Below are 11,878 nucleotides of genomic sequence, written 5' to 3' on the forward strand. Positions count from 1 at the left end.
CCCATTGTCTTATCCTTTTAGATCCCTGCATAAAACTACTCCATTTGATACATCAAAAAAAAGGATTAAATATTCAACCAATTTATTTTTGTTTAAGCATAATAAAGATCTTTCCTACAAACAGAATTTATTAAAACTGCATCTTATTTCTGACAGACTCAATATATATCCACTCTAGAGCTCTGTAGGGGGAGAAAATATCACAGTAATGCATCCCCGGGTAACCAAAGCACTGAGTGAAAACTTTGGGTACATTTTATTGAATTGTGTCTTATAGGCTTCAAACTACTGTATATGTACAACATCAATTCATCGTCCATTGTCTTATCCTTTTAGATAAAACTACTCCATTTGATACATAAAAAAATATTAAATTTTCAACCAATTTTATTTTTTTTCAAGCATAATAAAGATCTTTTCTACGAACAGAATTTATTAAAACTGTATTTTATTTCTGACAGACTCAATATATATCCACTCTAGAGCTCTGTATGGGGAGAGAATATCACAGTAATGCATCCCCGGGGTAACCAAAGCACTGAGTGAAAATTTTGGGTACATTTTATTAAATTGTGTCTTATAGGCTTCAAACTACTGAATAAGTACATCAATTTATCGCCTATTGTCTTATCCTTTTAGATCCCTGCATAAAACTACTTCATTTGATACATAGAAAAGGATTAAATTTTCAACCAATTTATTTTTGTTCAAGCATAATAAAGATCTTTAGTACAAAGAAAATAAGTTAAAATTGCATTTTATTTCTGACTGACTCAATATATATCCACTCTAGAGCCCTGTATGGGGAGAGAATGTCACAGTAATGCATCCCGGGGTACCCAAAGCACTGAGTGAAGAATTTTGGTACATTTTATTAAATTGTGTCCTATAGGCTTCAAACTATTGAATATGCACATTAACTTATCGTCCATTGTCTTATCCTTTTAGATCCCTGCATAAAACTACTCCATTTGATACATAAAAAAAGGATTAAATTTTCAACCAATTTATTTTTATTCAAGCTTAATAAAGATCTTTAATTCAAAGAAAATTTATTAAAACTGCATTTTATTTCTGACTGACTCAATATATAGAGCCTTGTAGTATAGGGGGAGAGAATATCACAGTAATGCATCCTTGGGTACCCAAAGCACTCAGTGAAAACTTTGAGTACATTTTATTAAATTGTGTCTTATAGGCTTCAAACTATTGAATATGTACATCAATTTATCGTCCATTGTCTTATCCTTTTAGATCCCTGCATAAAACTACTCCATTTGATACATAAAGGATTAAATTTTCAACCAATTTATTTTTATTCAAGCATAAAAAAGATCTTTAGTACAAACAAAATTTATTAAAATTGCATCTTATTTCTGACAGACTCAATATATATCCACTCTAGAGCTCTGTATGGGGAGAGAATATCACAGTAATGCATCCCGGGGTACCCAAAGAATCCAGTGTCTGAAAAAAGTGTTATTTTAAGTCCCCAAAGTTTTATAATAACGTTCTCTTTTTTGTTGGCATACCAACTTTGGAGACTTTTATTAAATTTTGATTGGTAGGTTCATTAGGTCCAAACGTTTCAGCTATTAAATAATCTACAAAAGGGGTAATTTTATGTATCATCATTTGGGGTGTAGATTATTCTATCAAAAATTGTCTCCTCCATGATCTTTTACTGCATTTAAAACTGATATTTTAACTATAGCCTTTATATATTGTTTTAGATTTGATCCCATTTTTATCTGTTCATTTCAGTCATACTTGAAAAATATTCAAGAAAATTTCTAAATAAATATCAAAACAAATCTTTGAAACTAAGATTATAAGATTATACCTGAATGTAGATGTGTAGATGTAAGTGTGACCTGTCCATTAGGTCCAATCATCTGTTCCTCCCATTTCAAAGATCCTGAAATAGTCAAATTGAGTGCTTATGTAAAACATTGCTAATAACCTCTTATTGCGTTAATAGACAACTCATAACATATACAGCCTTTAGTTTTAAAGTAAGAGCTGAATATAAAATGGTTTTTCTTTGGGTTTGGCCATAACTGGAAGGACTGGCGAAAAGATTTTGAAAACTAAAAGGAATGGTATAGGTGATTTAATTGTAAAAAAGTGATTTTATTGGTTATTTTTCTTCATATTGTAAATTGTAAAGATTAGCAAATCAAGTGTTATCAGACTTTCATGGATTTATTTCTTTTAAAATTCTTGGTTTAGAGGTCAATTACCTGAAACTTCCCAAGGTACTCCAAACCATCCAATATTTTCATCTGTCCCAAATATCAAGCTTCTACCTTTCTCATTCATTCTAAATTTGAGAATTAGGACAAATGCAGGAGTGAAAAGTGTGAGAGTGGGCAAATAACCTTACCTATTTTAATCCATCCAAACCTTACCTGTAGAGAAATACTTAATTAACTAAATATTTTAGACATTCCTGTGGTTGTCCACTCTGAAATTTGTCACTTCTGAGTTTGTCCTGGAACCTTTATTTGGTATAGAAATACTTAAGGTTAGGTTGAAATCCTACTTGCAAATGTAAGAATTGCAAGTTAATACTAACCTTTCAATGGCTTGTCTACTGGCTACTGACAAGGCCAGTTCATAGGACTTCTGATTCAGAACTGAACACTCCATGAACTTGCCAGTAGTGGGTTTGTTTACCAGGTCATAGATACTATCAGCTGATTTCAATTTGGCTTTAACGGTACTAAAAAATTTGATTAAGAATTAACAATTAAGCTTAACAAGTCTGACTTGCATAAAATGATCATGGAAGTATTCAGTGATAAAGCTACTATTAAAACTATAATGGTAAATAAGACTTAAGATCATATGTTTATAATTTGAGAACATTAAAGTAAACTAAAAAACATATTAAACCTGGCTGATAAGTGATTGTTGAAGTCCAAGGCATCAAAATCATACATCATGTGGGTGTAAGTTTTTATATGAACTTCATCCTATAAATAATATTGTTAAATAGAAAAGTTATACAGTTAGAGACAGAGATTATATAATACAAAACATCTTCAAAAAATAAATTTTTCGGATTCCAGGTATTGTCTTGCAGTTCTATTTCCTCCAGAAACTAATTGCTTCTGTGGCTTAAACTTTTACTACCCTAAGCACCAGAAATACAATTTTAAAAAAAATTGCCTATTTTCTTTTTTACCTGAGTTTTCTTTGCTTCAGGTGAATAGATTTCAAAAGTGACAGCATCCAGCACTTGATTTGTCACTGTTACAGGATGATCAACTTCACCATTAATGATCTCAATCTACAAAAATGTAAATGTTTTTTCGGTCCAACATTGGTGAATTGGAGGGATATCTCCTTGGACTCGTGCAATTGACACATTTTCATAAAAATTGCAAGCTAACTTGTGGCTTTTTTTAGTACATAGAGAGTAAGAGTTGAACTACAAACTTGAAAGAAATGGTCATTACAGAGTCCAGACAGACCTGAATGCTTACATGGTAAGAGTCCTACCTAACCTGTGACCATGGCTCAATATATAGTGCATCCGATCATCGTCAGGGACGTGATAGTTTCGAATCTTGGCCCAACACCATGTCATAACTATAGATATTAAAAACAGTCCATACTGTTGCTATGTCAGATGTGCAACAAAAATAGGTATGAGTATGGGAAATGAAATGGTCAATAAACAGGTGCAACTCATTACCGTGCACAGTTTGAACTTCTCAGATAAGGGTTGAGCAATCAAAAGGTTGGTTGTCTGTTACTTAACCTAATATCCTTGGGTTTCAGAGTATTGTCTAACCTGAGCATCCTTAACAATAGGAGAATAATTGGCAGTCTCTTCTGCATCTCTCATAGCAAAGAATGGCTCAAGGAATTCCATTGTCTCAGCTTCATAAACCAAGAAATTTTTCACAGACTTCTCATATTGAGTGGAATCTTTGTTTTGTAAGAAGAGACCCAACCAGTCAGCAACACGGACAGCATAGTTACTAAATTTATGGATGCTTATTAAATAGGATATTTCATCAAATTATAACTATTTAGCCTTTAACATTCTACCAGTCCACATAATTGTCTGTATAATAATGTATTCTTCTATGTTATGTGAGTTACTTTGATATAAATGGAATGCAAAATATTTTTGCTCAAAATAAGTGGTACTTTCCTACTAAGATTAGATAGAAATAACATTGGTAATCGCTGCTTGTTTTTATTTACAAAGATATGGCCTTGAGTCAGTCTTTTTAATTTAGTAATTTGTTAAATTAAGTAAAGATTACCTGTGTGCATCAGATTCAGAAAGTTCAGCATCTATATCATTTTCCACAACAGATTCAGGTACCTCCCCAGCAGCTACCTGTCCATGATTAACCTAAACATAATATAATTCAGGTACCTCCCCAGCAGCTACCTGTCCATGATTAACCTAAACATAATATAATTCAGGTACCTCCCCAGCAGCTACCTGTCCATGATTAACCTAAAGATAATATAATTCAGGTACCTCTCCAGCAGCTACCTGTCCATGATTAACCTAAACATAATATAATTCAGGTACCTCCCCAGCAGCTACCTGTCCATGATTAACCTAAACATAATATAATTCAGGTACCTCCCCAGCAGCTACCTGTCCATGATTACCCTAAACATAATATAATTCAGGTACCTCCCCAGCAGCTACCTGTCCATGATTAACCTAAACATGATATAATTCAGGTACCTCTCCAGCAGTTACCTGTCCATGATTAACCTAAACATAATATAATTCAGGTACCTCCCCAGCAGCTACCTGTCCATGATTAACCTAAACATAATGTTATTTGGATACTAGGGGTTGATTTGATTGATGTATTATGGTTTTATAATAGTTGAACAATATTTGGGTATTATCTCTTTCGTGGCAACGCACCTTAAGGGGCGATTCTTAGTATTTTTCACAGTAGCTTTTCTCCTATTTTTAGCCACTGCGGGGGGCTCTAATCCAGCGGGGCCAATTGTCTAACCCTGTGGGCAATCACCTACCCTAACCTAAAATAACCTATAAAAGCCATTTTAAAAATACGTCGAATCGCCCCTTAAGGGACTATTCCCCGCTATTTAAATTTCATGATATTTTAAAATTTTGAGTTACATAGGCCCCCCCCAATTTTTCTTATTGTTTTTTTTATTTGATTGGAGCATCATTTTTTGGTGCCACATTGCTGAAGCTTCATTTTAAAAAAATCTTGCTCAACATTCACACTCAAAATGTCAAACTGCACAGTCACTTCATAGGATGGGGTTTGGTTCGATTAGTTATCTCTTATTTCAATTCCCAGATATTGAAGACTTTTACCTGTGGTACCATAATTGTTTTGGAAAGCTGTTGTTTTTCAGGAGAAAGATCATGAGTTTCTTCCCATTCTCTTCGCAGATAACTTATTCCTCCTCCATCAAGCTCACCTAATCAAACATTAAAATACATCACAAATTGGAAAATTGCTGAACTGATAAAGGTTGGTTGCTACCTAAAAAACATAAAACTTAATAAAAAGTTTAAGCATAGATAATTTTGATCCCTTTTGAGTTTTAATTATGGAACAGTATGACTTTAGAAAAACATTAGACATATTTTTAAAAAGGTTTTAAAATATTAATTTACAGTATCACTATCTAAAGGTAAATAATTCTGCCTGAAACTGCTGAAGTTAATATCAACGATATGTTTAATGTCATTATTATCTAAATAGATGTATATTTGTACATATATTTAACAGCAATATGATATTAACATCCAGTTGAAAATGGATCTTGATGATACTAATTTGACTTACCAATGGCAGTGAGAACAGGAACTGGGAATTCATTGTTTGCCCTGAAATGAAGAGTTATAAGTACATATGTATGTAACTAAGAAAGTGATGGGGAGGGGATACAAAGGGTAAATAAAGTGATGTGAAAATGTAGGAAATCGAATTAGCTATTTAAAATATTTTAAAAGAAAAGTTTAATTTTAAGAAGGCTAATATATATTAAACCTTTGGTAGATAAAAATCTATAATCAACCAACAAAGATGACATTTAGCACAACTATATATTATTACTAGGACATACGGAAAGTGTCATGTGTGACATCATAAATATAGGTGTTTCCTTTCCCACTTCTCCTCTCGTCCTTCCTCTTAACGCATTTTAATGACTTAAGCTAAGTACCTAGCATAAAAATTTCATGGGCTATATCTGGATTACTAATTATTACTAATGATTACCTTAATAAATCAGGAAGCCAAGTACCCAGCATAATAATTGCCTGGGCTATATCTGGATTACTAATTATTACTAATGATTACCTTAATAAATCAGGAAGCCAAGTACCCAGCATAATAATTCCCTGTGCTATATCAGGATTACTAATTATTACTAATGATTACCTTAATAAATCAGGAAGCCAAGTACCTAGCATAATAATTGCCTGGGCTATATCAGGATTACTAATTATTACTAATGATTACCTTAATAAATCAGGAAGCCACGTACCCAGCATAATAATTGCCTAGGATATATCAGGATTACTAATTTTTAATAATCATTACCTTACTAAATCAGGAAGCCAAGTACCCAGCATAATAATTCCCTGTGCTATATCAGGATTACTAATTATTACTAATGATTACCTTAATAAATCAGGAAGCCAAGTACCCAGCATAATAATTGCCTGGGCTATATCTGGATTACTAATTATTACTAATGATTACCTTAATAAATCAGGAAGCCAAGTACCCAGCATAATAATTGCCTGGGCTATATCTGGATTACTACTTATTACTAATGATTACCTTAATAAATCAGGAAGCCAAGTACCCAGCATAATAATTCCCTGGGCAATATCAGGATTACCAGAAATATAACTCTCCATCACTATGCCTCCAAGACTGTGACCAGCAAAAAAGACTCTAAAATAATTTTTTAAAGTTAATGCCTATTCATGCATCCTCCTAAATGAGTGATAGGATGTCTGTCTCTTTGGCGTAGGATCTTGCTGAACCGATATTGTTCTCCTTTACAATAAAGTTTCTAATATGTTCAGTGAAGATATATAACTAATTTTGGGGAGGGTACCTCCACCCTTCGATTAAAAATCGCCCATTGTTGTACCCACGCCCCCCCCCTCAAAAAAAGTTTATTTTTACTTGTGTAAAAGTAATGGGTTGACTTTTTGATTTTTTATTGATTTTGACTAGGTAACTGCTGAGATTAGAACATTTTCGCCCCTAAATCTATTTTACGACAAAGAATGCTTTTCGTATCTTAAGAACAATTACCAATTACAGAAATATATTTAACGGCTTATCTTGCCTTATAATGCTATTTTTGTTATTTTGTTTTTTAGTTTTCTGATTTGTTAAAAAGCCTTCTATCATTTTTTGAGTTTTATAATAACGTTTTCTTAACAACTATGGGGACTTTTAATGAATTTTTGTTAGTTTATTTAATTGAGTGTTCAAACTTTTGAACCAATAATTGTAATTCGTTTATCCCTTTAGAGCCCTGAGTTTTTCATCATTTAAATGTTTACCTTGAAGTGTCGTAACCTTTATCTCTGGCCAATTGCAGACAGGTATTAATTTGTCCTCCTACCTCTAAATCATGTTTAAATATATTTTAACAAGGATGACAACATCCATAAGTAGCGAAGCACAGAATCTATTATGAGATAGACAAACAGACAAAGTGAGATGTAGAGAAGATGTTAAGTTCTTATATATAAAAAAAGAGACAAAATATAGAAAAAACAAGAAAATCACGAAACCTTAAAAGAATAACGTTTACATCCTTAAAGCATGACCGACTTACATACGGACAAAACAATATACAGATTAGGTCCTCAGGTGTCATAGGAATCTTCACAAAATATTTTAGCTGTATATCTTTAATAGCAGCCAAGAAAATCACATTTCCCCAATAGCATTACGGACTGCCGGACAGACAAAATGAATTATAGAGTAGTATATCAGTATGATTAAAATAAAAAAAAACATGAATTTTTAACAGCTATCATTAAGGTCCTTTTTAGGATTGTCATTGATTAGACTTTTGTTATAATTTTAAAAAATATATTGAATTGCAGCTATAGGTTTCTAGCCTTAATGTTTTAGGTTGGGCATTATTCCAGTATTTAATACTATTTTATAATCCTTATAATAAAGTAACAGGATGTTTGTGTGTCTGTGTGTTTGTATGTTTGTACCGAAGGATCTCGCTAACCGCTGAACCGATCGGGTTCTCCTTAACAGGGTAGCTTCTCATAGGTCCCGGGAAGGTTTATAACTATTTTCTTGGGGGGTGGGACACCCCCAACCCCCCTAAAAAATGAAAAATCCCCCCCCCGAAATATTTTTTTTAACTAACATTAAAAATAAGGGGGGGGGGGGCACCCCCCCCTCCAAAAAAAAATTTCGCCCCCCCAAAATTTTTGTTACTTTTTCTTTTAAAATCTAAAATAAGAAATTGAATTACTAAATTCGACTCTCTCCTCCTCAAGTGCCCCTAGAGGCCTCTAGGGGCGTAGCCGCTAGTAATTAGCATAAACTGCAAATCAATTCTTCCATGTTTACCGAAGAATATTAAAAATCTTTTACCTATTGGGTTAGGCATATCCCCGAACCAAGCAGCAGTAGAAGCAATCCACATAGGCTCACTTGAATACTCTTCCTGGATTTTTCTAAAATTGAAATAGTTATTGAAGCAACTCAAGATCTTTAACAAAAATTTTCAGGAAAGCTTATTACTGAATGTTGGCTATTTTCAAAAGAAAGAAGCCTTTTGTTAAAAGCGAAGCTTTTCTATAATTAGGGTCGGTCCGTCCGTACGTCCGTCCGAGATAGTTAGCTTTTATTCGTTAATTTAAGCATGTTAGAATTGTCCTATCGATTTCAAACTTTGCATGGTGATTTTTGTAGTAGTTAGGTACGATTTAGAAAGCGTAGCAACTCTATAATCATTACCAAAATGTCCGTACGTCCATTTTAAACATGTTGATTTTTTTACTTTTTTTAACAACAATTTTTTATGTGATCTAACCATTCGATTGATCTAATTTTTGGTATATTGATTCCTGGGACAACACAGTATAATGCTATAAGCGACGCAACTCTATAATCAAGTCCTAAAAATGTAAGTATGTCCAAAAACATATCCTATTTTAAAACAAATTTACTTACAATTTTGCTTCGCCTCTTGTACATTTATATTCGGATTATTCAGTTCTGACACTATATAAGTGTTTATGTCTGTTTGTCCTACCGTTTCAGTGCTTCGCTTTTATGGATGTTGATTTTTCTACTTTTTTAACAACAAATTTTTATATGATCTAATTATCCGTTTGATCTGATATTTGGTATATTGGTAACTGGTTCCTGGGACAACAAAGAACAATATTTTAAGCGAAGCAACTCTATAATCAAGCCCTAAATATGTAAGTATGTCCATAAACATTATCCTGTATCAAGCAGTTTTTCAACAAATTTACTTACAGCTTTGCTTCGAATCTTATACTTTTATATTCTGATTATTCAGTTCAGACACTATACAAGTATTAATGTCCGTTTGTCCTAATGTTTCAGTGCTTCGCTTTTATGGATGTTGTCATCCTTGTTTTTAAAATTATTCGATGAGTTGTTAAACTTTCAGCGACTACATTAAAACTTAAGGCGATGGGAAAAAAATTGCTAGAACTCGCTAAGGCTTAATTAGACCAATGAAAAATCTGATCTTGGATAAGCAATGCGGCTTCAGTTCAATTTTGCACCCAGGTGTCATTTTGAGATATTCGTAACGTATATAACGTTAAAAATATTTACCTCAGAATTGGTAAATAAGCATCACCAGAAATTTTTGCTCCAGGAACTAAAATTATTCCAATTCCAGCCTCTCCCTAAACATTATCAATGAGGAAGGTAGAGGACACTGGGCTTTATATTTCACTCGTCCTCAAAGTTTTATGATAACGGTTTCTTATTCGATAACTACTTTGTGGACTTTTGTTGAATTTGATTGGTTGATTCATTTAGATGAGTGTCCAAACGTTTGAACTGCTAATTATTATAATCTACAGAAGGGGTAATTTTGTGGATCAACATTGGAATGTACATCAATTTATCGGCAATTGTCTTATCCTTTTAGGCCCATGATTATTAATAGTGATTCGACTGTATACAAGGTGGCGCCTTAGTCTTTTGATTATTCTCTTTTGTAGTCTACTCGATCAAGGCTCAGTACAAAAAATGTATTATTCTTAACATAATTCTACAAACTGTAATGATGTTTCATAAGTTGGTTTTTATATAAAAAAAGGTATTTTTTGTTATGTCCAGTAAAAATCGGCGTTTGCTACATAAAGCTTATAAACCACAAACAAACTTTTTTGAAAAATTGAATTTTTCATGCCTTTATTGGGTAAGGTGAGGTTGATTAAAGACTATTAGAACCCCGCTGGTAATGTAACTCGTTGGGATAGGACCTCGTGGATTAAAAACCAATACTTTAAAAATATAGCTATGTTTTTCAAAAATAGGCTTGAGTGAAAGTGCTAAGATGTTACTTTACCTGATTTGGACCTTCCAAGTCACAGCTTCCATTTGCCTAAAAAATATAAGAATCATCATTTAAAAAAAAATTGGCCAAACTTTGTTTAAGTTTTTTTAGAAAACAAAGATGACAACATCCATAAGTAGCAAAGCACTAACAAAATTATGGATGAACAAAACGAACAAAGTGAGTAACAGTGCAAAGTTTAGTAAGATGATAAATTGAAATACAATGATTATATTTGTGATGTATTTAGTATGAATGATAGACAGACGGACAAAGTAAACTATGTATACGATTCTCAATGGTAAAGGGAATTTTACAACAAATTTCATCTGTCTATCTTAAATAGAAGCTGAAAAAGTCATGTTAGGTAGGGTAGGGTTACTTACGCCTCAGGGAAATCCACCTTTTACAATTTTAAAAATGAGCTTCAAGTCTAAGACACAACTATGGCGATTCCTCTTTTCCCAAAAAATTCAAAGCACCCAAAGATGTTTTAATTTGACGATTAGTCGCGGCTGTCGATCTTTTAATAACATTTTTAGGACTTGATTATAGAGCTGCTTCGCTTATAATATTGTACTTTGTTGTCACAGGAATCAATATACCAAAAATCAGATTAATCAAATAATTGGATCACATAAAAATTTGTTGTTAAAAAAGTAGAAAAATAACATGTTTAAAATGGACGTATGGACATTCTGGTAGTGATTATACGCTTTCTAAATCGTACCTAACTATTACTGGAATCATCCTGCAAAGTTTGAAATAGATAGGACAATTCTAACATGCCTAAATTTACGAAAAAAGCTATCTGTCTCGGAAGTACGGACCGACCTTAATTATAGAAAAGCTTCGCTTTTAAAAATAAACTTAATTATGTAACCTTATATGCTAAGAAGGATAAAATTAATATTATAGGTTTCATTTTGGAGGAAAATCTCTGACTAAAAACTAAATGTTAACAAATATTTTGTTATCTTCTTTTTGAATTATAAGAAGCGAAGCTTAGCAACCTTATAAATAGGATCTGTCAGTATTTACTTTATAAAAAAAAGTTTTTATATATTTTCATGCGCGATTTCTCTTGGGGGGTTGATGTTACCCTCCCCCTAAATAGCTTTAAACCTTCCTAGGTCCTTAGAAGCTACACTGTAAAGAAGAATCAAATCGGTTCAGTGGTTAGCGAGATCCTTAGGGATAGACAGACACACAGAGGGACAGACTGTTACTTTTATATAAGGAAAGAACAAGTGCTTATATATTGGCATAAAACTTCTTCTAGACCTATAAAAGACTTCTATGA

At 32.7% G+C, this 11,878-nt stretch overlaps 1 protein-coding gene across 1 annotated transcript; it reads right to left on the minus strand.

Annotated features, from left to right (window-relative positions):
• Positions 1-1,292: 1,292 nt before the first annotated feature.
• Positions 1,293-11,541, minus strand: LOC145321674 (uncharacterized). The gene is made up of 16 exons (XM_080163194.1): positions 11,459-11,541; positions 10,588-10,623; positions 9,843-9,916; positions 8,622-8,704; positions 7,559-7,622; positions 6,819-6,935; positions 5,817-5,857; positions 5,339-5,445; positions 4,284-4,375; positions 3,803-3,992; positions 3,191-3,295; positions 2,899-2,978; positions 2,579-2,725; positions 2,244-2,323; positions 1,844-1,918; positions 1,293-1,467 (listed from the first exon to the last, which is right to left on the minus strand). The coding sequence occupies exons 1-16, from the start codon at positions 11,498-11,500 to the stop codon at positions 1,358-1,360; spliced, it is 1,443 nt and encodes a 480-aa protein (XP_080019320.1). The 5' UTR covers positions 11,501-11,541; the 3' UTR covers positions 1,293-1,357.
• Positions 11,542-11,878: the final 337 nt, after the last annotated feature.

This window comes from Acartia tonsa, chromosome 6, assembly GCF_053477335.1.
Source record: "Acartia tonsa isolate MP-2025a chromosome 6, ASM5347733v1, whole genome shotgun sequence".
In the NCBI taxonomy this organism is placed as follows: Eukaryota; Metazoa; Arthropoda; class Copepoda; order Calanoida; family Acartiidae; genus Acartia; species Acartia tonsa.